The sequence below is a fragment of the Crocuta crocuta genome, unplaced genomic scaffold, assembly GCF_008692635.1.
Source record: "Crocuta crocuta isolate KB4526 unplaced genomic scaffold, BGI_CrCroc_1.0 scaffold811, whole genome shotgun sequence".
Taxonomy (NCBI): domain Eukaryota; kingdom Metazoa; phylum Chordata; class Mammalia; order Carnivora; family Hyaenidae; genus Crocuta; species Crocuta crocuta.
In genome coordinates, this window is record NW_027530352.1 from 1,045,959 (window position 1) to 1,070,267 (window position 24,309).

Consider the following 24,309-nt stretch of genomic DNA (forward strand, 5'->3'; position numbering starts at 1 on the left):
CCAGAACGCAGACCTCCCTGGGGGATGAGGTTGTCTTCTGGGTTGCTTAAGGTGGTCTCCACGGGCCCAGCCATACTAGACGGTTCTAGGAGCTTACTCCCTTCAGTCTGACATCGCAGGGAAATGGATACCGGAAACAGCTACGTTCCCCCGTGGCCCATGGGATTGGCATTCTCAAGATGTGCCCGGTGGTCTGCACGACCCACACGCACAGCGTGTCCACTCGGCCACGGGACACCGACTTGTCCACGGCACATGTGCTGAAAGACTGCAGGAAGCAGACGATGGTGCTGACAGTTTCAAGACTCAGACCGCCACGAAGAGTATGATGTGCCTGAGTCCAGGTTTACCAGGTCACCATACTTACTGTCCTCAGTGTCCCAATTCAACCACGTTCTCCAAGCTTAACAGAGCCATGGGAAAATCAAAAGGTAATGTAGTAATTTGATTCAATTTTTAAAAAATTTGAATCACATTTTTTATTAAAAAAATTTTTTTTGGTTTTACATTTATGTATTTTTGAGAGATAGAGTGAGACAGAGCATGAGTGGGGAGGGGCAGAGAGAGAAGGAGACACAGAATCCAAAGTAGGCTCCAGGCTCTGAGCAAGCATTCAGCACGGAGCCCAACGCGGGCCTTGAACCCACAAACTGTGAGATCATGACCTGAGCTGCAGTCGGGCACTTAATGAGTGTCCAAATGAGCCATCCAGGCGCCTCCGAATCAAATTTTTTAAAGTTACTGGCATGGTAAGTGCTAAGGCAATTAAAACCAGAAAGCCTGTGTTAGACTCTGGCAGGTTCAGTGAGATTGTTTTAGTTTTCCTAAGATCTTATGCTCAAGGAAACAGAAAAAACTTAACCAAAATGCTTCAGACTTGGGAAACTTAATGCTTTAAATGAAAACAAATGCAGTGTTCCTTTAATAAAAAGCTATAATCACATCTCTCATCATTTCAATAATCTCTATTCGACTTCCACAAAAATGATGTATTACAGCTTCTTCTTAATACTGGAAAGCTGCCAAGTCTCCGAGCTAGGAAGCTCCAATTCCAGGACTATATTCAAACTCTAATACACCCCAGTTAACACTTAAAAATAATAGGCAGAGTCATTAATGCGAACAGAGCCTGAATTGCATGCATATTTATAAGGTCATCCCTTCCTGATTTATTGCGCTTGCCCGTAACATGACTATTCGGAATCTTCCTGTTTCTTTTCATAGCTGAACATAAGAGCTATGTAAGCTGAACACAGCTTAATCTGAGAATCTGTCTCCTTGCTACAGGCACTCCCCGGGGAAGCACATTCGCTTCCGCTGGTTATGGCGTGAGTTTGCATGGAATGCTTCAAAACAAGATCCCCTGTCTTCCTGGCCCCTCGGCGTTACCGTCTGGAGGCTCTGGCCACGGTCATCTGACAACCACTGTCTATAGCTGAAGGTGACACTGGAGCCCACGGGCGTCTAGCTTTTCCAGCCAGACATAATACGCAACACAGGGCGAACAGAGTATTCCCTGGGCTTTCAGAGAATGCGCTTTGGAAGCGCAAGGTCAGAATGTAGAAAGCAAGAGATAACTGTCATTATCTTAAAAACTAAAATAAAAAGAGAAACCGGTTGTATCAGGTACCGGTGGAAGTTTTAGAGTCCTAAGACTCAGCTCCTAATCATTCTGAATTGTGCACATTCCCAACTCAGGAGTAGAAAAAGAGAAGGTGGTTGCCCTTTGAAAAAGCCACCTGCTCGTCAATGACACGAACATACAGAGCTTTTCCACTGTATATTATTAGCACCACACTCCTAGAACTCGTACCTTGACAGGAATCATACTGACACGGCAGACTTTACCACCCACAAACACGTTTTGAGGTGTGTTTTAAATACCTCAAATTTGTTTTTAAGGAAGAGACTTCTGAAATTATAGAAATGAAAGACCCTCATGTGATAAGCAAAACATGAAATGTTACAATATGCTTTCCAAAAAAAAAGAAATTTTTCTAAAATATGTGCTAAGAAACAAGTATTTGGGGATGAATATTAAGTGTGATTCTGCAATAGTAGCTTCCTCAATCTTTTAATACTGGACCAATACTAGAATCAGAAACTCAAAGCAGGGTGGTAGAAAGTCAAATCCAAACATGCAAAACTGCATAAATTCTGATTTATGCCCCTAACTTTAATAGTCCCACATAAAAGTAACACAATACAGAGTCTGTTAGCAAACAAGGACAAAGAGAAGTGCTCAAAATCATTAAATAATAATAAGCTTCATTTCTAGCCCTGAGGTTGGATATTATATCCACACAGTAAAGGGGAAGGACCACAGAACTTTCTCCCGCCCTCCAGCGTAGGGCTGCGCACACAGGGGAAAGTTCCAGGCTCCAGCTTTCCTGGCCCCTCAGCTTTTTCTCACAAAAGTCAGCGTCCGGTCAGAATAGAATTTGACACTACACTGCACGAATTCAAAAGGGAAATGACACTTTTTAAAAATGTGTCGTATCTCACGTGTTTCACATAGGAAATCACTCTTATGACCTACAAAGTAGCCATCACAAAACATGAATAACGTGAATCTTCACTGTAGGAATACAAACTGATTTGGATTTTAGGAACCAAGAAAAGCCGACTGGTAGACAAACAGGACTAAAATAACAAGTGGACAAAAATCTTTAAGAGCATCAGTAAAATATAAGGTACAAAATCTAAGATACACTGGTTTAAGTTAAAGGAATTCATAGTAGAGTGTTTTTGCTTTGTCCATATAATATCTTTTATTTTTCTTTTTTCTAATACACGCTAAAAGGCAGCAAAATAGGATGATATTTAAAATTAAATTTCGGGGTGCCTGGGTGGCTTAGTCGGTTAAGTGTCCGACTTTCGTTAGGTCACGATCTCACGGTTCGTGGGCTCGAGCCCCACGTCGGGCTCTGTGCTGACTGCCAGCTCAGAGCCTGGAGCCTATTTCAGAGTCTGTATCTCTCTCTCTCTCTGACCCTCCCCTGCTCACGCTGTCTCTCTCTCTCTCCTAGAAATAAATAAAAATATTTTTAAAAAATTAAATTAAATTTCTTGGGGCATCTGGGTGGCTCACTCGGTTAAGTGTCCAACTTTGGCTCAGGTCACAATCTCATGGGTCATGGGTTCGAGCCCCATGTCAGGCTCTGTGTTGACCACTCAGAGCCTGGAACCTGCTTTGGATTCTGTCTCCCTCTCTCCCTCTCTGCCCCTCCCCTTCTCGTGCTCTGTCTGTCTGTCTGTCTCTCTCTCTCTCTCTCTCTCTCAACAATAAAATAAAACATTAAATTTAAGTTCTTTCCTCCGAACCAGGTCTTGGCCAGGAGCAACCGAAGAGAATAAAAATATAAGAAGTACTAGAGCTCTTGAAGCAATTTAAGATGCTCGACAACTTTCTTAGTCTCTTTTAATTCTACATAATTACTAGACAAAATTCGCACTAGCAATATGTTTCTCAGCATGATATAAGGTCATAATGTCAACTAGATTGAAGTAATTCATGCTTGCAGATTAGTGCATTAGCTAAAGTGAGGAAGGAGTAAGTCTTATTAAAAGATGGGCTTCGGAGTCAATTTATATTTCTTTTAACCTTTTAGTTACACTCTTCCTCTAATTAGTAATCAGTTCAAATGAAGAGTAAACAATTTTAAGTACATACTATAACTAAACTAAAGCATAAATATTTATTTCGTTAAAAAATAGAAACTGTACATAGAGATAAAATTATCTGAAAGTACAGCAGCATTAACTCTGTAGAAATAATTAGGAAGCACGGTAACAAATAAGATTTTCGGTAAGAGGTCTCTGAAATAATACTCACCGATTCTTCATCTTGAATCATCTGTACTAAGTTGTCCAACACAGGGGTCAGATTTCTAAAGAGAGTTTAAAGATGTGGACAGTGGAATCAAATCATAAGCTTTCAGGAGGCTGACTATTTTCATCATTGTCATGTAAAAAAAATTCAAAGCTCTTACTTGGATTTCATATTATTAAAATTTTTGCCTAACGCCAGGTGCCGTATTGATCTGTTTTTACTGAGCCACACTATTAACGTGGATAAATCAGATTCTAAACCTGGAAAGAACGAGAGTAAACAGAGAATCAAAACACATGTGTTTACATTCTCAGTTGCAACACAATTAAGCAAAGGTGACATGCACTTGGATGACTTTCTCTACCGTCCCAAGAGCCCAGGGATTCTAGTCTTTTATTTTCAAAGGAGTGTTTGCTTTCTTTTCATGTCCTATTATTTCACAGGGATAAACTCGCCCTCTGCTAAGACTTACCTAAATCTCTTATACAGTCAGTGGCTAAGTCAAGTCAGCAAGGAATGCAAAAGGGGAAGTCTCATCTCTGCCCATGATTTTCTACGAGAACATTCCAATATCCTGGTCGCTGGTAGGTAACTACAGGGTCTATGCAAATTTAATAGGCTCAAACTCACATGCTACTATAATGGGCAGAAACGAAGCTAATGAAACCAGTTTCTGAGTAAATAAACAAGGATTTGATTTTATTATCACCAGGAATGCAAAAGGTTGGATCGAGATCACTATCAAAGTTCTGAAGACAATTTTTTTTAATTTAATTGTCTTATTTTTTTGGGCCATGGTATGAACTTACTAAGACTTTGGCACAGACTTAGTCCATAAATAAATTTTGTTGAATTTAAAGCCCTGTTAACTAGTCAAGAAGTAAAAAAGCATGTTTATTAAGGCATTATCTAGGTTGGGCTTTCTATTTTCCCTTTACTAATTTGCTTCAAACAATATTTCCATGTTTTTTCTGATTTCCAACTTACCATTATCAGAGATGTCCAAGCTGGTGATATTGTGGATTTCAGCAATGCAGCCTTCTAATACTTGTGCACCTCCTGACCTCAGCTGGAGAAACACAAACCAAACACAAAGTAAAGTAGTCACCTACTCGAGGTGTAACCAAAAAAAAAAAAAAAAAAAAAAAAAATTAAAAAGAGGAGATACAGTCTCAAACTCAGTGGCAAAAAACAGTAGAAGATTCTCAACTCCAGAATAGCTATTATCAATGGTAAAAAGCCCATCACTGGTCATTGCTAAGGTTTCCCACATCACATACATCTGGAAATCACTAGAAAAAGAAAGAGAAAGATAGAGACCACAGTGTCTGTCAACCCACGGGGATTTTCTTCATTTCTGACTTCTGGAAACCTAACTGATCTCTCTTACACCTGAGAAACTGTTATGGTCTTGTTTGCTCATTCCAGATTTCAGAGTAGAACTCCACCAAGTAACAGCAAAACCACCAAAGGAGACAATGAAGACTAACTCCTGTTGACTATCAACTACTTCAGGAAGGACCCGTCTCCGGTCGCCCAATACAAAGGGTATGAGGTCTAAACAGTAAACAGCTGATGGGGATTATGCAATGGCCTGTATAAACTTGAGCCACAGAAGAAAAACATGTTAGTTTAATTTAAAATATTATCATGCTTGGCTTATAGCAAAACTAATTTATTCTCATATCATTACCTAATTTATTTTAAAGAGAAAGGCAACCTATAAAACTCGATTTGCATCTTTTCTACAAAACCAAAAGCATATTTCTAGAGCTCAGAGCATCTTTTTGTTTTCCATTCAGCAACTATTTGAGTTCCTACTACCTTGTAAAGGATGCAAATTTCCTGAGCTGTGGCCCATCTGCTTTGCAGCACACTTACTATTTAATAAGGGAAAGAAGCTATCCTTTATTGGGAATCTACTATATACCAAGGGAACATGGTGGTTTCTCTATTGATACAAAAAAATTAAAATTTATCTACACTTCCATACCATGACGTTAAATGGTGCTTGTTCAAGTTTTGATGTAAGAATTTAAAGAATCCTTTTGTCACTATTTTAGACGCAGTAGTTTCACGGTATCCGGAACCAAAAGCTGCCAATTTTCTGGGCTGCTTGGGTGTCAAACAGAGCTTTGCACAGATTTTGGGGACTGCTCTTTATTCACAAGTATTTCAGCTGAGGTGCTGAAATTCAGCCTTTCCTACCTTCTACAGTGACAGCAGATTACTCTGGGGGGCCTGATGTGAACTGTAAAGGGGAGTGTCACAGACAGGCAGACCTCCTCAGGAGGCCAGTCTACACACTCCGGAAAAACCAAGAGCAACCAACTCCACAGCTGAGGGGCTTAGAAGCCAGCTACACGTGTAGAGCAAGTGCCAAGGGTCAGCAGGCCCATTTCACTACACCTGGCTGCATTCCCAGGCGCTCTCGGGCTCACCCAACTGCCCCCAGACTGTCTTAACGCACCATCTCTACGCTGACCCCCGTAGCCTGCTACTCAGAGCCTGGTCCCCGGACTGGTGGGAGTCTGCAAAGTTTCTGCTACTGGTCTTAGGTAAAAGAGGTGCAGAAATTGATAATAAATATTTCAGAAACCTTAGTAAAAATAATTTTAGGACTGTTGCATCAAGTGATAAAAATTGAGGGCTTATCTTTTCTATATCTTTGTAAATTTTTCTTCTTTTATCTAATATTTTTATTATATTTTTGCAAAAGTATTGGTTTATGATAGAGTGGAAACTTAAAAACAACAATCAAGTTCTTCACCACAATGAGTTTTGAGAAGCACCAACTCCAGATCACAGCTTGTTCATGCTTGAAGAAATGAATGTAGATTCAGACTGTGGCAAAGTTAAAGCAAAGGGTACTTCAGGCAAACACTTCAAAGAAACATAATTTGATTTTCAGAGCATGAAACAATTATGCTTTTAAGAAGATAAACATAAGTGTCTAAGGCTGCATAATTTTATTATTTGCTGTTGGTGATGCCTCTGCCGAGAAGTCAAATTTCTACAAGAAAATCTCTGCTTGTTATTATTATATAGTAAAAATATTCCATTTACAGGTCTGGAAAACACGGGTGATACTTAAGTGCTCAATTCTGTTCACTTTATGAATACTCGACTGATAATATTTGTAGCATCTACCCATAAAACTAACATTTTCCAATAGTTAAGAAACAACCAAATATATCAGCTGACCCTAATTTATTGACTCGTAAGGTACTTACACAGTGGCCAAGCTAAGGAAAGCCCAGGGAGGAAAAAATAAAAACAGGTTATCAGCACTTAGCACAACAGAGACTCTGACGCAAATAATGTAAAGCCGCAAAAGAGAAAAACAGCCAAGTAAATTCTGCTCCCAAAACAAAAATCAAACATTTAACTAAGAATATAACTGATCTTCAGTCACCAGGAAACATTTGATTGAATTCACAAGTTATTAGATGCCTAAACTCCCCCAAAGCTAAAGCTTTCCCCAAACAGTAAAAGCTTTTCCATTACTGTAAACGAAAATCCTTTTAAATGAATTTGCATAATTAGAGGCTGTGTCTGCATGTGTGCACGTAAAACTGGTTTTTAAATTACCGTCATTTAGATCCCCCACACTAGCATTATTTAAAAGAAAGCAAGATCAAAGAGGAGAGTATGTGACTGAATCACGGAATACTTTTTGAAATGCTAAAAATAAACTCACCTTTCTTTCAAGAAAGAAGGGCCCTCTCACTCAAGGAAGGTGAACAGTTCAGATACTACTCTAAGCAAGCACTTGCATCTGATACTCAAACAGCCATAAATGGGGACAAGAGAACCGAGGAAAACTGAAATCTAGAGAGAACTTTTAATGATTCATTGCCCTTCCTTAAGATCGTTTGACATTTAAAAAGATGCAGCAAATAATAACAGATTTAAATAGAAAATACCCCCCCCCCAAAATTATCATTTTTCTTCTACAGGGGTCCCAATGTCAATTAACACATAATTTTTAGCCTGGGAAATTTTCTTGCATGAAACTATGAACAGCGTAGGTTTTCTCCAAGGACAAAATATGGTTTGACAAGCTTGGGATCGAAATGTCCTCTTTGCTAGCAGGGGGTGATGCCACAAGGCAATTTAGAACCTGAGATCTCTCTCGTCATTTCCAAGGTGCGAACAGTTGTGTGCTTCATACATGCTTCCTGCGGTGAGACGTTTTCTGCTCTGCAGCCCACACGCTGCCCAATAGGAAACCGGTCCATGCGGGGGGTGGGAGAGGGGATGCAGGGATCGCCAAACACAAGGCAAACCTGCCTCTCGCCTCCAAGCTGGGTGAACCGCTATCAGGTTGGACGCAGTTGCCTCGCAAGTGTCTACCCTCTGGCCGCAGTATCCTACTCATCACAAATGTCACTATCCGGTGTGTGTTTTCTAACGCCTCCTCAAAGCGCCTTGCCCGGAATTGTGGAATGATGTGCAGGAAAGTCTCTCCTTAGAAGAACTAGCACTACACCCAGACCTACGACTAACTCTCAGCTGTAATCAGCCTTTGCCTCTGCTCGAAGTCTTAGAGCTTGGTCTCTCACTTGGAAGGAGATGAAACTCGGGAGGATTCAGGGCCAGCGCTACGCGTTCTCCTCCTGAAGCAGGACTAGGAAGTAATAAGGTTTCTAAACGCAGGCCAGAAGGACAGATCCGCTGTCCCCGTTCGGGGAGACAGACACGTGGGGAGAATACAGACAGACGCCAGTTTCGCGACTACCATATGAAACGGTCTTGAAACGCTTCTTTTGGAACCAACCTTGAGGGCAATGGAACAGATTTCTTTGAACAGGGATGCACAGGGATGCTGAGTCCTTACCCTCTGGGAGTGAATGCGGGTCGGCCACAGAGGGTGATACGAGTTTGGGACAGAAATCAGGTATGACTAGAAACTGATGAGACTAATCCTTCTTGAAAGCTTCGAAACAGCTTTGAAAGCAACTCCAAAAAAGGTTTCAGAAAAGACGGTATTTATAAAGCTTCTAAATAAAGCTTTTTAGAAAGGCAAATCTGACCCATGCTGTAAATTCTGGCAGGCAAAATAAGGCTTTGCTATGGTAATCCTCTCCCCCCGCCAGGAATGGTTCCCATATGCAGGGTCCACACTGTGCCAAATACTGTCCCTGCAAACTAGTGTAATCTCCATCCCACAGGCGAGGGACAAAGGCGGAAAGAAGGCAAGCCAAGTGGCCGAGCCAGATTCCAAAGGGGACTTTTATTCCGAAACCCTCCCTTGGTGATGACCTTCTTTTGCCTCCCATAACTACTTGGAATCCTTCTCCTATAGAAAAAGATCACTCCTTTTTGGTACTGAAAAGACCAGATGAACTGATAACAGAATGCACGTGTAACACCTTAAGAGACACAGATGTTTTCCCTGTAAATTGAGAAGTTATCTGTAAATGAAAGGTTGATTTCAGTACATGACTGAGCTCCCACAGACCAAAGACGACAGCCTCAAATCTTGGATTTCAGTCTCCAAATAACAATAATGTGTGTGTTGGAGGAAAGCAACTCCATGATTTATAAATGTCTGCGTCCTACTTTTATGTTTAATAGCAGTAAGTAGAAATCGCCTCCCTCGTTTGAACCGATGACTGTGAAACGCCTCCTTCAGGGAAATACAGAAATACTGTGTGGACCGCGAGGAGGACTCGCCGGGAAAGGGGAGCACGAACAGGGAAGGAAACAGCAGGTCAAATCAAAACTCATTTGCGTCTGCACAGTTACTCTAAGCCTCCTATGTAGACGCTTAAAAAAATACTCAAGTGTAGTTGACACACAGTATTTTATATTTGTTTCATACAACATAATTATTGCACACATTAAATGCTCACAACGGTAAGCATGGTCACCATCTGACACCACATGACGTTATTACCATATTACTGACTGTATTCCCTTTTCATCTGTGGAGACACTTTAAAAAAGTTTTGTTTTAATTTTTTTTAACATTTATTTATTTTTGAGAGACAGAGAGAGAGTGGGGGAGGGGCAGAGAGCGAGGGAGACACAGAATCTGAAGCAGGCTCCAGGCTCCGAGTTGTCAGCACAGAATCCGATGCAGGGCTCGAACCCACGAACCGTGAGATCATAAACTGAGCCGAAGTGAGGCGCTTAAGCGACTGAGCCCCGCAGGCACATAGTCTGTGTAGACACTTTTAATTCTAACTTCACAGTTACTTTCCTCTCTCCTTTCAATAAACTCGGCCACCATCTTACATGATGGTCATTTATTTTCCTGTAACACCCATGCAAACATCATTTTAAAATTAATCAGTGCCAAGTAGCTGTTTCACAATAATATTAAATATTTACTTGTAAATATACAAAGACTTTGACATATTTCACATTTGTTCTTGGCTTCCACGGCTTGGGCAGGCTGTTGTATTAGAGGCATCATTAGGGGACGATGAGTTTGTGCAGTGCCCCCATCAGAAACTGTCCAGTATTACAGCTCAGACAAGTGACTCCTTTCAGGTCTACTGGCCCCTCATCTTGAGTCCGTGATCTCTGTGGAAATGACTTCCCAGATGACACGGGGCTACAAGTTTCATTCGTCAGCACTACAGGTGGAGTGTTTATGTGATCATGAGGGAATGTTAAGTGCTAGATTCTTGCCTGATTTTGATTAGCATGCTAATTAACAGGAGAGGGGTCTGTGTCTATAATAGCTAGAGAGGGCATGAACAGAAAACAGATATACATGCATAATGTTTTTAAAGTTTATTCATTTATTTTGAGGGAGAGAGAGCGAGAGAGCACAAACACACACAAGTGGGGGAGAGGCAGAAAGAGAGAGGGAGAAAGAGAATCCCAAGCAGGGGATCGAACTCACAAACATGGTCTTAGGTGTGACCATGACCTGAGCTGAAATCAAGAGTCAGATGCTCAATTGACACCCAGGCGCCCCCGCACATGCATAATTTTAAACTCCCGAGTCGGTGAAAGACTTTTCCTGAGAGCACTACATAAACTCTGAAATACTGAATAACTCAAGACTAGCAATTAATAGCCAAACTGCCAAGCATTCTATGCAGATAATGCCATAACCCCTAACGACTTTACAGGGGAGATTTACTATACCATGGAGAGGAGTGAAGTGAAATCTAGTTAGATTTGGACACCTGTCTGTAAGAAGAAAAATGTGATAAGACACCTTAATTTAGAAAAATAATGCTGTGCTTCACCAATTTCCATGAGCCGCAATGTAATGTGTGACTTTATCAACAAGGCCACCAGGACTGTGATCCAAGGATCGAGACAGTAGGACAGTGTGGTACCACGGTAGTTTTAAGGGCTCCCACCTCAGCAGTACTGCTGTTATCATACAATCCATAAAGGAATGGCCAAAATGAAATTGTAATTATCGTCATCATAATGGCCAGCCCTGCCATCAGAGAGCAATCATTTGATCTGGATTCCTGGCTTAATAAGAGAAAAATTATAAAGGAAAAAGGCTACTAGCCATTTGGCAGAACCATATAAAATTGCCAAAAGTCTCCCATTTTTGACCCACAAAAATATTGACTGTATCTGGTTCACCAAATAGAACTGTCTTCAGAAGTTATTTGCAGTAGGATTACAGTGGCGTTGACAGAATGAGCTACAGAGCAGGTCACACTGTACTCTCTGGGCGTGTGCTACCTAACAACTTATTTGAGAAGAGAATGTCTAATAATTACCTATATAATTAACAATAATCAGGAGCATATACTTTCATTATGACCCTGCCATTAGTAAGCTGCATTATTTCATCCTCTTTAGACCTGAAGTTTCTTCATCTTTAGGTATGGGAGCCAGAGGATCACTTATGTCCATTCCAGTTTTGATCAGAAAATGAAATGGAAGATGTTATATTGATACCAATTTATTTAATCGGGAGAGTAAAACACCCGGGTCATTGCTCATTCAGTGTGAGCTAACAGAGCAATTAAGTTTACGCCAACTGGCTTTTTTTTTTTTTCTTTTGATAGTGTAGTCCTATCTCTGTTCTTCTCCCCTCCCCCAACACAAACATTTTTATTACTGCCACATTCCTTAAGAAAGTACTGGTAAACAATTAATTCATACCACCAGACTTGATTTTTATTATATGGTCTGTCTTCATAAATATAAGAACACCAACTGAGACATTAAAATTTGACCACGCAGGTGTTTAGGGGTTTTGCGGGATTTTTTTGTTCTTTCTGGCTTTTCTTTTTTTCCCCACAGACAAAATGACTGGTAAATTACACACAGTTGGTGTTGACCTCAGCTCAGAATTAAAAAAAAATCCTGCACTAACAATTTACCTGGTATCATTTCACCCTTGCCAGTTTCTAGAATTTTCAGAGAAACCAAGCATGATCTTCAATATTCAGTGTTGGCTTGGCCCCCGGCATTTTGTTAGGAGCTAAGGGAAACACAGTAAGGACAGGACACAAGCAGTATCCTCTGGAAAGCTACGGCCTCGCTGGGCCAGCTCACAGGCGCTCACCCAACAGTTAGGCAAGAAACAAATGTGTCAGTGTCACCATCATTCAGTAGCAGACGATCAGAAAAGAGTAAGATCACAAAGGGCTGAAGCATTCAGGGGAGAAACCGGACAGACAAACGACTAGAGCAAACAGCCCACACATGTTCCAGATGCCCCAGGAAAAGCCCCAGGAAGCACTTTGCAGAGAAGGGCTCCTTTGAGCCCCATAACAAGCCACCGGGAAAAGCACCAACGTTGTCTCTGCTTTGCGGACACAGACACTGAGACTTCACGCATCACCTAACTCACCCGGGAAGGCCCAGCTAGTAAAGGCCAAACTCCGATCAAGCCCTAGGAGCCTGATGTAGGCTTGAAGGACACAGGACTTGGGCTAGACCCTCGGGAAGGGGGACAAAGAGGGACATGGCAAGTGTGTGCCAGGAGGAGAGAACAGCGGGCCCAGAGCGGGCACAAAGGGACCTCAGCTCAGGCCCTCACAAGAACCAAGTGTGATGGGCTGGCTCACGTCAGGCTCCAAAGGAACCACACAGAGTGTACCTGACAGCCGGTCTCTTGCACACTCTCTGAGCCCAAGTTACATGACACGCGTCTGTCACTCTCCCTTCTGTCCCTTGCGAGGGATGCTGTATGTTGCATGCTTCATAACGGTAAAGCTACTTTATGGTTTTTGTGTCTCAAGGCTTCATCATAAAATACTTAAGCAACTGGCAATCACACACACACACACAAAAACCAACCAAGTGATTAAAAACACACCTGAACACTTTCTGAATGGTGTTCCGTGGCTGCCTGTAGGTAAAACTTGCAAAATAGAAAACATCGGAAACATCTATAATGTGTGTTTTTCTGCTTCATTTATACCTTCTGGAATCACAGCATCACCCTTTTTCCAGGAAAAAGACAAAGCAGTTTTGAGGCTATGATAGTCTCTTCCAGTGCATAGTCTAAGTGCGTCCTTACCTCACAGTTGCTGAGATCAAGGGAAACCCCTTTCAAGTTATGATTACAAGCCAGGCCCAGCAGCAGCGCTCTGAGGGAGAAAACACGAAAACACACACGTTAGTTGCAAATCGGACACAGTTTGCACCAAAATATGTATGTACGCCGAGTAAAGCCCAGGGAAGGAAGGACGCTGCTCTGAATCACAGGTCAAAGCACCATCTCCATTTCTACAATGCCGACTGCGTTTCTGCCTCCTGAGAGCAGCGAGGAAACGATGCTCCAACGTTGTCCTGCCTGGCGCGGCGCAGGCCCGCTATGAACACAAGCCGCCAGGCCCGTCGTTCCTACGCACGTAAACCATCAGCGCACCCGACTGCACACTGAAATTAAGCTGTGTTCATCACAGATCGATTCCCACCTGCATCTGCTCGAGAACACCTTTAATGTTGTTTCGAAAATTATTAGGCACTTGTTAGCAGAGCAGCAAACTATACGCCAGTTTTTTCCCAAGGAAGAGGTTATGAGGAAGTCAGGCTCCACGGCACCCAGGCTAGGGAATTACCGCCTGTGGAGAGGGGCTTTGATTTTTTTAAGCATCTACAGCAGGGCGTGGGAAGGGCACAAGAGCAGCGGACATGAGACAGGTCTGGAGGGCAACTGTCTGTCCGTCCAGCGACTCCTGGCTGGTCCTGGGGCAAACCACACGAGCACAATGGAAGGGATGTATCCGTCCGCTCGCGGAGGCTGGACTAATCATGCAGATCTCATCTCTAAGAGAATGAACGGGCTCTACTCTCACAAGTCAGTCCAAAATGTCAAACAGCCTTCAACAGGCTTGACGCAAAAACTTCACACCTGTCCACAGGCCCATAAATCACACTAAAGGGACTCAGCGTCTCCACCAGGCCTTGGAGGAACACAGGTGAGCCCCAGAGGCCTCCTGCCCTCTCCTGTGCACACAGGCACGTGAGCACATCCCTGTAAGAGGCAGACAGGAGGAAGCGACGAGGGGCAGAACAAAGGCATTTGCTCGGCAAGCATATCCACCTGTTCTCAAGGTTCCCAGAAAAAGGGCCTGCACCCAGTATACTCCAGAAATACGCCGGGGCACAGGCCAGGTGGAAAGGCACCTCTTTCACACCAGTCTCTGCGGTCCCCTCTTGGGGTGACTCTCCGGCCCCATCCACCGAGCGACTGGTCCCGCAGTGCATGGAGCCCAGCTGTCCAGCAGCTTCCGGTGAGAAGGACATCAGGAAGGAGGCTGGAGGGAAGCACCTTTCTTCTCTCTTTAGTCTAGTTGACCAGCCCCTTATTCTAAACACAGGCCAAGGAGAGAGGCTGGGCGCATCTCCTCTGCACGCATGTTCCTGGTCAATTTTTAAATAGCTTCTCTTTCCCTAAAAGTGCCTTTCTCGCCTTTCCTTCTTGGGGGTAGTACTGAGCTGCTCAAAGCACTTAGGACCTAGAAGCACAAGCCCCGGCCAGAGGTCCCGCGTCTGTGCTGACAGCGGGGTGGCTTTAACATCACAGGTCACCGCTCTCTCCTGCCTCTGGGGCTCAGCAGCAAAATGGGAGCGTTAGCCGGTGACCAAAGCGGTCCCTCTGAGTTCTGATGTTGGCTGAGTTTTCTAGAACCTAGCCATCTATTTTAACACTATGGTTTTACAATGGTTACACGGAAGGGAAATTCTTCCTACTTTTCTCATATGTAGATTAAGGCAGAGAGAACAACAATGCACTTCAAGATCCTTAACTACAAAACAGAAGGCCAGGGATGAGGAGGTGAGGGCTCCCGAGCCGCCGGTAAACACAGACCACCAACAGCAGCTGCCCTCAGCTGAACCAGTCCAAACCCAACAGCGACAAAGCCCAGCACGCACCGGGGAAAACCCTACAGCGGGAAGTGCGATGACTTTCGACCCAGGGATGGAAAAACCGCCTTCACCGCTGGCTCCTCCAGGCCTCCGGCGGCGGTGCACCACTGGCTACGAGAAGAATCTGTATTTACTTTCACCCGTCCTGGCGATGCGGTGCTACTTACAGTTTCTAAGGAGCACACGGAACGGTTTACGAGAAGTCCAGAGCCAGGGAGACGGGGAGGAGGGTAGCGGGCGGTGCAGGTGAAGAAGGGCGCCAAGCTCAGTGACGAGGGGAAGGAGGCGCGAGCGGTAACTAGGAGCCCAGGGCTCGCTCGGAGCAGGAGCGTCCTCGGGACGCACGTGAACCTGGCCGCTGTGAAGACCAGCGAACACACGGACGGGCGCCTCCGCGTTCTTCACCAAAGGCCCCGAGGTGCGTGGTGGCTGACGGGTCTGCGAGCGAGGGCGCGGCTGTGAGGCACGCAGCCCTACCCCCGGGGTCGCTTCTGAAGAGCCCCAGTGGCGGGACACTCCTGCAGATGCTGTTCTGTCCCCACTGGGAGCGCTTTTCTCAAAAGACGGAGCGTCCCTGTGGCGTGGCTTCTTAGGGCTGCTGATCCCAGCACTTCAACACCAGGGTCTGCGTCCCCCACTCCTGGCACAGTGGGCCGAGGTGGGGACGGGAACGTACGGAGCCGGTGGCAGCGGGAGGCTCTGCAATGCGCCTCCCAGAACCCCCGTGTGGTCCCTTTGCCTCGGGGGCAGCCTGGGCTGAAGAAAAGGCCCCCACCCTGGGCCACGTCTCTTTCCAGACGCAGGCCACACTGGGCCGGTCAGCACAGGAACAGAAAGGCCCGGCCCCTGTCTCCTACGGGTTGTCTCCGTCTCCAAGTCTGCTTCTCCGGAAACTCCACCTGCGACCGTGACTTTGGGGCAAACTACTGGGCGTCCTGGGCCTCTGTTTCCTCCATAGCAAACGGAGAATCGGAAGACCGTCTCCTGAGTGCCGTCAACACTGAGGTGTCCCCCACGTGCAAGCAGCCGGCTCAGTGTCTAGTTCAGGGTCGTGCTCCGCAAGCTCTCTGCCATCCCCGCCCCCCACAGGGAACCCCAGACACCTGGGTTCTGTTCTATCTTTCCCAGGTACAGCAGCACATTAAATGTATGTACAGAATTTTGCTTAGGGAATCTCCAGCCACGAAGCCTTTTCCCGCACGCGGAAACTTTTATTAAGTAAAACAGAGCTGGCGAAAGTACTGACAGAAGGTGATCAAATATTCACACAAATAACAACAGGTCACAAGACTTAACAATTACAAACTGACACTGAGGTATAATATCTGTAAGTCTCTATATCAAACAGTAGAGTAAATCCAAGGCTGTGGTTTCATATAGAGAAATACTCTATAAAATCAACTATGCTAATCAACGAAGAGCTACTCTGTATTTCACAGGGGTCGAGAACACGGAAAGAACGAGACTGCCGTGCACCGCCGCGTGCGCCGCCACGAAAACGGTTTTGCATACGCACCTGTCCTCAGGTACACCGAGGGCAAGGGTCACGACTGCACGTGCTTTCTACCCTGTGCCCTCCGCGTACCCGCCACGTTGGAAGCGCGCCATAAACATCAGTGGAACGGATATGTAAATGAGTGTGAGCCAAGTTTCATGGGTCCCCCTTCAGATACTGATTCTGCTCATTTTATTAATATCCACACAAATAGCCTCCTAGTGAGACTTTTACTATTTGCAGCTCTTACATTTATGGACTCTAATCTATTAATTCAATGTGTTAAAAAAAAGAAAAAAAAGGCCTGCGATACCGTCAGATTGTTTTCTTAGCGCTTGCCTAGAGCTGGTGTTCTTAGAGGCCCCCACTGTTTTGGTCTTGTGGTGTCACGTGACCCACCACCACGAGGAACTCACCCCCCTCAAAAAGAAAACGGGCAATTTACAACTTAGATACAGATGAATTTTCTAGTAAGATGAACAGCAGACATTGATTTTAACATTTCATACAACGACAAGGGAAAAAATAAATGCTGATTTACACGCCAGCTGGGAAAGGAAAAATCTGCCCGTGCCCTTGAGAGTATGTGACGATGTACGCCCTCGTAATGACTTGAAAATATGTTCTTTAGACTCAAAGAGAATTTGATTCCATAGCCCTTTTGATTATTGCTGGCAATGCTGAACAGAGATTTCAAGGATGACAAATTATCCTCAAACCTTATTTTAGCTCAAGAGTTTAACGTCAGCACCAGGCCTCCCCTGGGGTATTCCCCATAACCGAAGAAGCCTGCCAACTAAAAACCCGAAACAGACAGCCCGTGCCAACCTAGGTAACTCACGAACCACAGCACCTAAAAGCTGACTCTGTTGCGTACACACTGTGTATAGAGTTTACTGTGCTTAACAGAAATACGAATAAATATTAACTAAAACACATACATACACACAAAAATATACCTCAAATGGGCTGAACAGAGGTTAATATAAAGGCAATGATACCTGGGAGCATAACTTTTATAGAAAGTCACTGGCAACTGCCAAGGTCACAAACCAAAGGAAGATTTTTTTTTTTCCACAGAAGATGCAATAATATCAACAGTGCACAATGTAAGCAAAAAGAATGTGATTTCTTTTTGTGTCCTGAAATGGAAAAGCCATTTTCCTCTGTCTTGTCTTAGGAGTTCGTGTCTCCTTCCCTCCCCTCAAGCACATTCATAATAACAAACAACTTGAAAAGCTATAGAATGGGGGGGAGGGGAGAGGGAAGCGGAAACAAACCACAGGAGATGCTCAACCACAGGGAATAAACTGAGGGTTGACGGAGGGAGGTGGGTGGGGGGTGGGCTGGATGGCTGAGGGGGTATCAGGAGGGCACGTGGGATGAGCACTGGGTGATGTCTGTAAGGGATAAATCACTGAATTCTACTCCTGCAGACAATACTGCATGGTATGTTCACTAACTAGAATTGAAATAAAAATTTGAAAAGGAAAAAACAACAACAAAAACAAAAACAAGCTGTGGATAAAATGAACGAAGCACTCACTTTAAGGGCTCAGGAGACAATTTGGTGCCAGAAAGGTTGAGCTGCATCAGAGACAAGGAGCTACTAAAAAACTGCTTGAAGGATGGGGGCACTTCTTTTCCTTTCCTGGAAAACAAGACGGGACAGTCAGAGGAGCAGGGACCCATCTGGCCAGGCACCCCGCTCCCAGATTAGCAAAATTCCCTGCTGGTTATTTGGATTCTGTGAAATAATCCGTGGATCCATCATATTTTTGGTAGACATTTAAAGATAAAAAGAAACAAAATGTCTCAAAGTCAAAGACAGCCAACCCCATCCGAGGAATGACGTAAGAGAAGTTAAGACATTTCACCAAGTCCTTAGAGCTGTCACTATTCTTTGTAGCCAATGAATTCACTGTGTTTTACCCACAGGTCTCCTAGTGTGAATTTTTAAGAAACTGGTAGTCAAAGATGTTGATATTTCACAATTTAAAGAGCTTTCCCACTGAGTGGCATCGAATATTACAGATGGCAACACGCACTTGGCAACCCTTCTGGACGCGACATGCCTCCAATATAACAGGACGTGACCTGATGTTGAGCTGTGGAACAACATAGAAAGCCTGCTCGGCTCTTACATCCATTCCACAAACCTAATCATTTCAGGCCAAGTATTAGAATAAAGACAAAACTCCAAAGAAAATGGCTATAACCCCCAAATATGTGCCCCTTGCTATCACAGGAGAAATGCTCCATCTCAGAAAGAAGGCAGAGTCAACGTCACACCATGAGGGGTTTAAAGAAGCAAGATCCCAGAGTCTAAGCGTGTGAACACTTGCTGTTTCTAATCCAACTCCCTATTTTGCAAACAATTCCATCAGGAAGGTAGAAGTGAGGGCTGGCCCTCCACTTACACAAATTAAAACCCACGCGTCTGAGGATGGCTATCCTCTTTGTTCATACTTGATTCGAAGTTCATTGTTGAGAAGTACCTTCTAAAAGAATTTGTCCTGGGGGCGCCTGAGTGACTCAGTCGGTTAAGCACCCAATTTGGGCTCAGGTCATGATCTCACAGTGAGTGACTTCCAGCCGTGTCGGGCTCTGCGCTGAAGGCTCACAGCCTGGGGCTGCTTCAGATTCTGTGTCTCCCTCTCTTTCTGCCCCTCCCCTGCTCACACACTCTCTCTCTCAAAAATAACTAAACATTAAAAAAAGTTTTTTTAAAGAGTTTGTACTGTATTAAGAGAGAGTGCCCGTCCACATAAGTGGCAGTTATCAGACGGGTCACATGGGCGAACTGGGGCCGTTGAGAACATCAGACTAGCGTGATACAAGATACAACAAAACCTTGCATTTTTAAGGCTCATATTCACAGATGATGGTTTAAGGTCACCTTCCTCCACACACAACGCGCATCCTTTATCACTCCGTTTTCATCTCGCTACAACCTTCTCTGAGAAGAAGGCAATCCTAGGTGACAGCAATGCCAGGTACAAACCCATACCGGTGAGAAAAGACAGCTCTGGAGAGATTGAGCACAGCTAAATATTGAAGGCACCCTCGGAGAAGAGCTGCACAGACCTGAGAAAGAAAGAAGGCACTCTTAGTTTCAAATGTCTCTCGATCTAAGAGAATATTTCATTAGAGAGAAGGCCCTCTGCATCCCACCTAAGCAGCTGTTCTGAGATCGCCAGAGCAAGATAAGAAAATATTACCACGTCCAGGGAACATTCGGTATTGGATAAATCCAGATGAGCAATGGCATTCGGCTGGGCCAAGAAATTGTACATGGACTTGAAATAAAAAACAGAAAACAAACACATTAGGATCTGGAAACACACACACACACACACACACACACACACACACACACACACACACACAAAATATTCTAAAATGAAGTTGCCCGCATTCTCCCGTATCCATTCTCTACTCTTCCCAAGAGGATTAGCGTAATTTCATGTCATTCCATTGCCTTCCCTGAGAGCAAAATTCCGAAGAATATTTAAAATAATGTTTGAATTAAAAAAAAAAAGGGGGGGGCCAAATGAACTCTTGGCTATCAAAGTCTTTTTTGTTACACATGACTTAGTTTTCCTGATTAGCTCCATTTTTATAATTTTGGAGTAATGCTAATTAATTTTAACTGCTGAGATTAAAACCCCACCTGAATAGCACTCACCCTATCAAAATGCTAATCACTTTGGAAATGTTCAAAGATCCACTCATTGGAATTTGAACCGTATGATGGTTTCGGCCTATACTCTCTTCTGTCCAAACACAGTGATGTTTCTATCCTTAGTTACTTCCAAAAATCTAACAAGAAAGGGTCTGATGGCAGTATTCATTTAGGTTAGTTTTGGGGTTTTTTTTTTTAATCTCACATATAGCTAAGACGTGAGGTGTCAAGGAGTCACAATGCCTAAAGTCTCTCCTTCTTCCTGGGCAAGACCATCACAATAATAAATGTAAGAGCCGACCGAGTCCAAGCTCCTGCCACCAGGCAAACGGCAAAACTGTCCTGTGCCCCACTGGGTGCCACCAGGTCCTTGCAAAAACAAACAAGCTGATGCTGAGATGCCCTCGTCCTCAGCAAAGACAGTGCGGCAGCTGGGCTGTATGATGCTTGAGAAAAATCCTCTCTACCAAGGAACTCAGAAAAGCAAATGACTAGCCTATAAGTACTGTCACTAGACACACACACAGACACACACACACCAGGCCGTATTATGAGAAGCTCTGAGAAAAATAATTTGCTCTCACTTCTGTATAGACCTCCACTTCTCTCAGGCTTCGCCTGTGGTTTTACTCCCGGCCACCGGCTGGGGGAGCTCTAATCACCCTCCACTGGTGACAAGACCCTACGTGGCCAACACTTTTCCAAAGAGGCAGCTCCTGTGAGGCTGCTGGCCCCGAANCACCCTTCCACTTCTTCCCCAGAGGCAGGCTGGGACAAGGGCCTCTCCCGAGCTACTCTGCTCTCTGGAGTGACTACTAACGCCCCTACGTTAGCAGAGTCCTCCTATTTACTCTTCGGACTCTTCTTTTATCGCTCTCTCTAGTCCTCTACTTTGTCACCGTCACGCGTTAGTGGCTTCAGCTTCACATCGGACTTGGGAAGGGGCAGATTTATGAATCATCACTGAAGGCGACGACTAAGATGGGGCAATACACTGAAACGGTCGTGACACTCCAGGTGGGGCGCCTGGGGGGCTCAGCTGGTTAAGCGTCCAACTCCAGCCCTGGTCATGATCTCACGGTTCGGGAGTTCGAGCCCCTGCATCGGGCTCACTGCTGTCACCACAGAGCCTGCTTCAGATCCTCTGTCCCCCTCTCTCTCTGTCCCACCCTGGCTCACGCTCTCAAAAATAAACAAACATTAAAAAAAAAAAAGTCATAGGACCCCAGGAAACGATATTGCTTAAAACGACTTCAAGAATCAGGCAGAGGGAAAACATCCTATGTACAGGACGGTAGCAACATTCCCTGCCTTAGAGGGAAAGTAACACATGAGAGAAATAAGAATGAATTTCACGTTTTTCACCCCCACAGAGAGGTAGGCCACTCATGAATGTCGGTCAAAGATACACGCTTGAGGTCGCCTCCAGTGCTAAGGGAGCACTCCTTCTAACATATTCTATCGTGGTGACTGGACGGGACTACTCCCCGAACCTGACCATGAGATCATACCTGATGCACCTAATCATACCTGTTAGCAGTAAGGCCTACCAAACGTTTGTATTACCGATTCGGCTGCAGGAAAAATCTTATCATTGAGGGGAAACGTTTTGCCTCACATTCAAACTTATTTTAAGAGTGGCCCCAATCTATTCCCGATCCTCTGCTCTCCCTACTGTGTTTGTGGGACACAGGACAGGACTTTATCCCCATATCCTCCTTCAATTGCAAACTATTAAAACACCCACCTGTCTTAACAATATTATTTAATGATGAAATCATTCAGTTTGCATTTCCAGTCTTTCTTATCAGACAATTTTAATAGGTGCAATAATGGTTAAAATGAAGAGAAAAAAGGTCCTTCAGAAAAAAAAAATATATCCAAAAAGAATTTACACTTCAGCAACATTAAGTGAAGGGGGTAAAAATATCTATGTGCTAGACTACATTTAATTAAGGGAGGCTCTGGAATGCTTCTCTACAACAGTTCATAAGCTCATAACTAAATGATTTGAAAGATCATACGGGGAGATGAGAAAAGCCATGTTTGGAAAATTTTCCAGGTTTCTGGAATACAGCATCTTTGAACGTGGCTGTGGGGAAGGAAAACCTACCGAGAGGTCGTCTCCGCGAAGGACGTTCCCTGAGAGGTCGAGATGGGTAAGGGTGGTGGCGGTCAACGGGTTGGCACTGAGTGACTGAGAAAGGCTATTCACCCCTGCAACACGGAGAAGATCTGGGCTCAATTCCACTCCAGGGAACAAAATGAGGTTTGGGAGTGTCTACAAATGCCCCAAGCAGCCACATCAAACCGCAGGACTGAGGTTACCCACAAGCACCATCCGGAAAAGGTAGGACTGTCTTCTTTTGACACTCCCTCAGGAAGAACAGGTTAGTCACAGACACAGCCACCTCACTGAGCAGGAGGGAGAGACAGAACTGGCTTCACTCTGCTCTCCTTCCGATGTGCATGGGAAGGATGTGGCTTTGAAATCTTGGCATGAAGCACACAATCTAACTGGTCATTTCCATCTTTCTTGAAATTCTGCTAGCTGTTCCTGACTTAGTGCACAGGATTTAAGTGAGGCAGGTACATACTTGGACACTTCGGCCTATTTAAAGTACCTAGAAGTTAACACTGGAAGTAGGTCCCTGGTCCACCTAATCTATCACACTCAGGGCAAAATTAGAGGGAAATGAATTTCTACAAAGAGCGAAAAACCGTAAGAAGCAACCGAAAGGAAAAATGGGTAATTAACACTCCATACACTATTTACACATAGAACATAAATGGCTCAGGTCAAAGTCAACAGAGCCGAACCCTGTGGGTGTTACCGACCTCCAAAAACAAAGAATAAATACACGAGGAGGGCAAGAATGTCCTCCTTGAGGACAGAGCCGTGTTCTTTCCCGTGTGGCTAACAGTCACGGCCTGTTGGTCAAGGCCTTGCAGTAGGTAGGTCTCCATCAGGCCGCTCCTCTCCAAGGGGGAGGGGAGGCTCTCGGAGGTTCCCACCACATACAAAATGGGAGCCTGGAGAGTCTGGTCCCCACTCACTGGGCTTCAATGAGGTCAATACACACATTAGTACTGACGTTCCTTCTTAAGGTAACAGGGACGTGGGAGACAGCAAAGCTCTTCATGTTTCTAGCATTCACGGTTCCAATCTATACATTTTGGAAATATGACTATTTCTAACTTGGATGTACATTTATAATTCTTTTTTCAGCAATATCCTCCTTGAAAGTCCCAGCCTGTCTTAACCACCCTACAGGGAGACAGGGAAGGGAGCTTTCATCCAACTGGCACAGAGCCTCCCTCAGGATAAGGGACGAGGATAGGGTCTCCCCGTGACAGCAAGAATGGTCACAGCAGCAGGACACAGCGAGACACTCCGGGGAAGGGGCAGAGGGTCCCGAGGATAGCCCACCCCGGGCAATCCTCTGCTCTAAGTTTAGAATGTCTTGGATTATGGAGCCAGGAATATAAATGTTTTCATAGAACCAAAATATAAATATTAGTCCAATTCAGCAAAAGATTAAAACTACAGTGTAATGCGGCACTGAGGAAAGGATATTCTCTTATCCTTTAGGCAGCAGTAGGTATTTACAAGAACCGAGTGCAGGATGTGTCTGATGAAGGCGACCGAGCCATTTCTCAAGGGGGAGCATGCACTTGGGGACAGAGAGGGAGAAGAGACGGAGGTGCGGAGTGAAAAACATTTTAGTTAAGTATCGGGGAGAAATTCTTGGCTATCAACTCAACATTTATTTAGCACTCATAAAATGTTTATAAAATGCTGGGGATTGGGAAATAAACATAAATAAGATGCATGTATTGCCCTCAAAAACTTCAAAGACCATCAAGAAGGAAAAGAAATAAATTCCAGCATGAAACCTCAGACTACACAAGAAACATTTATTCACTGCAAGAAAACGTTATTGAAAGCCTACTGCCCACCAGGCATGGGCTCTGGAGACC

General features: G+C 44.4%; 1 protein-coding gene across 1 annotated transcript in view; it reads right to left on the reverse strand.

Moving 5' to 3' along the window:
• The window catches only part of CARMIL1 (capping protein regulator and myosin 1 linker 1), a 282,219-nt gene that overhangs the window by 86,897 nt on the left and 171,013 nt on the right, over positions 1–24,309 (reverse strand). Inside the window, exons 13-20 of the mRNA XM_077765769.1 lie at positions 22,442–22,545; positions 19,865–19,942; positions 19,654–19,730; positions 18,190–18,294; positions 13,293–13,362; positions 4,820–4,901; positions 3,993–4,092; positions 3,836–3,890 (exon numbers count right to left, since the gene is read on the reverse strand). Of these exons, the coding sequence (XP_077621895.1) occupies positions 3,836–3,890; positions 3,993–4,092; positions 4,820–4,901; positions 13,293–13,362; positions 18,190–18,294; positions 19,654–19,730; positions 19,865–19,942; positions 22,442–22,545 (671 nt within the window). The remainder of the gene's footprint in view (positions 1–3,835; positions 3,891–3,992; positions 4,093–4,819; positions 4,902–13,292; positions 13,363–18,189; positions 18,295–19,653; positions 19,731–19,864; positions 19,943–22,441; positions 22,546–24,309) is intronic.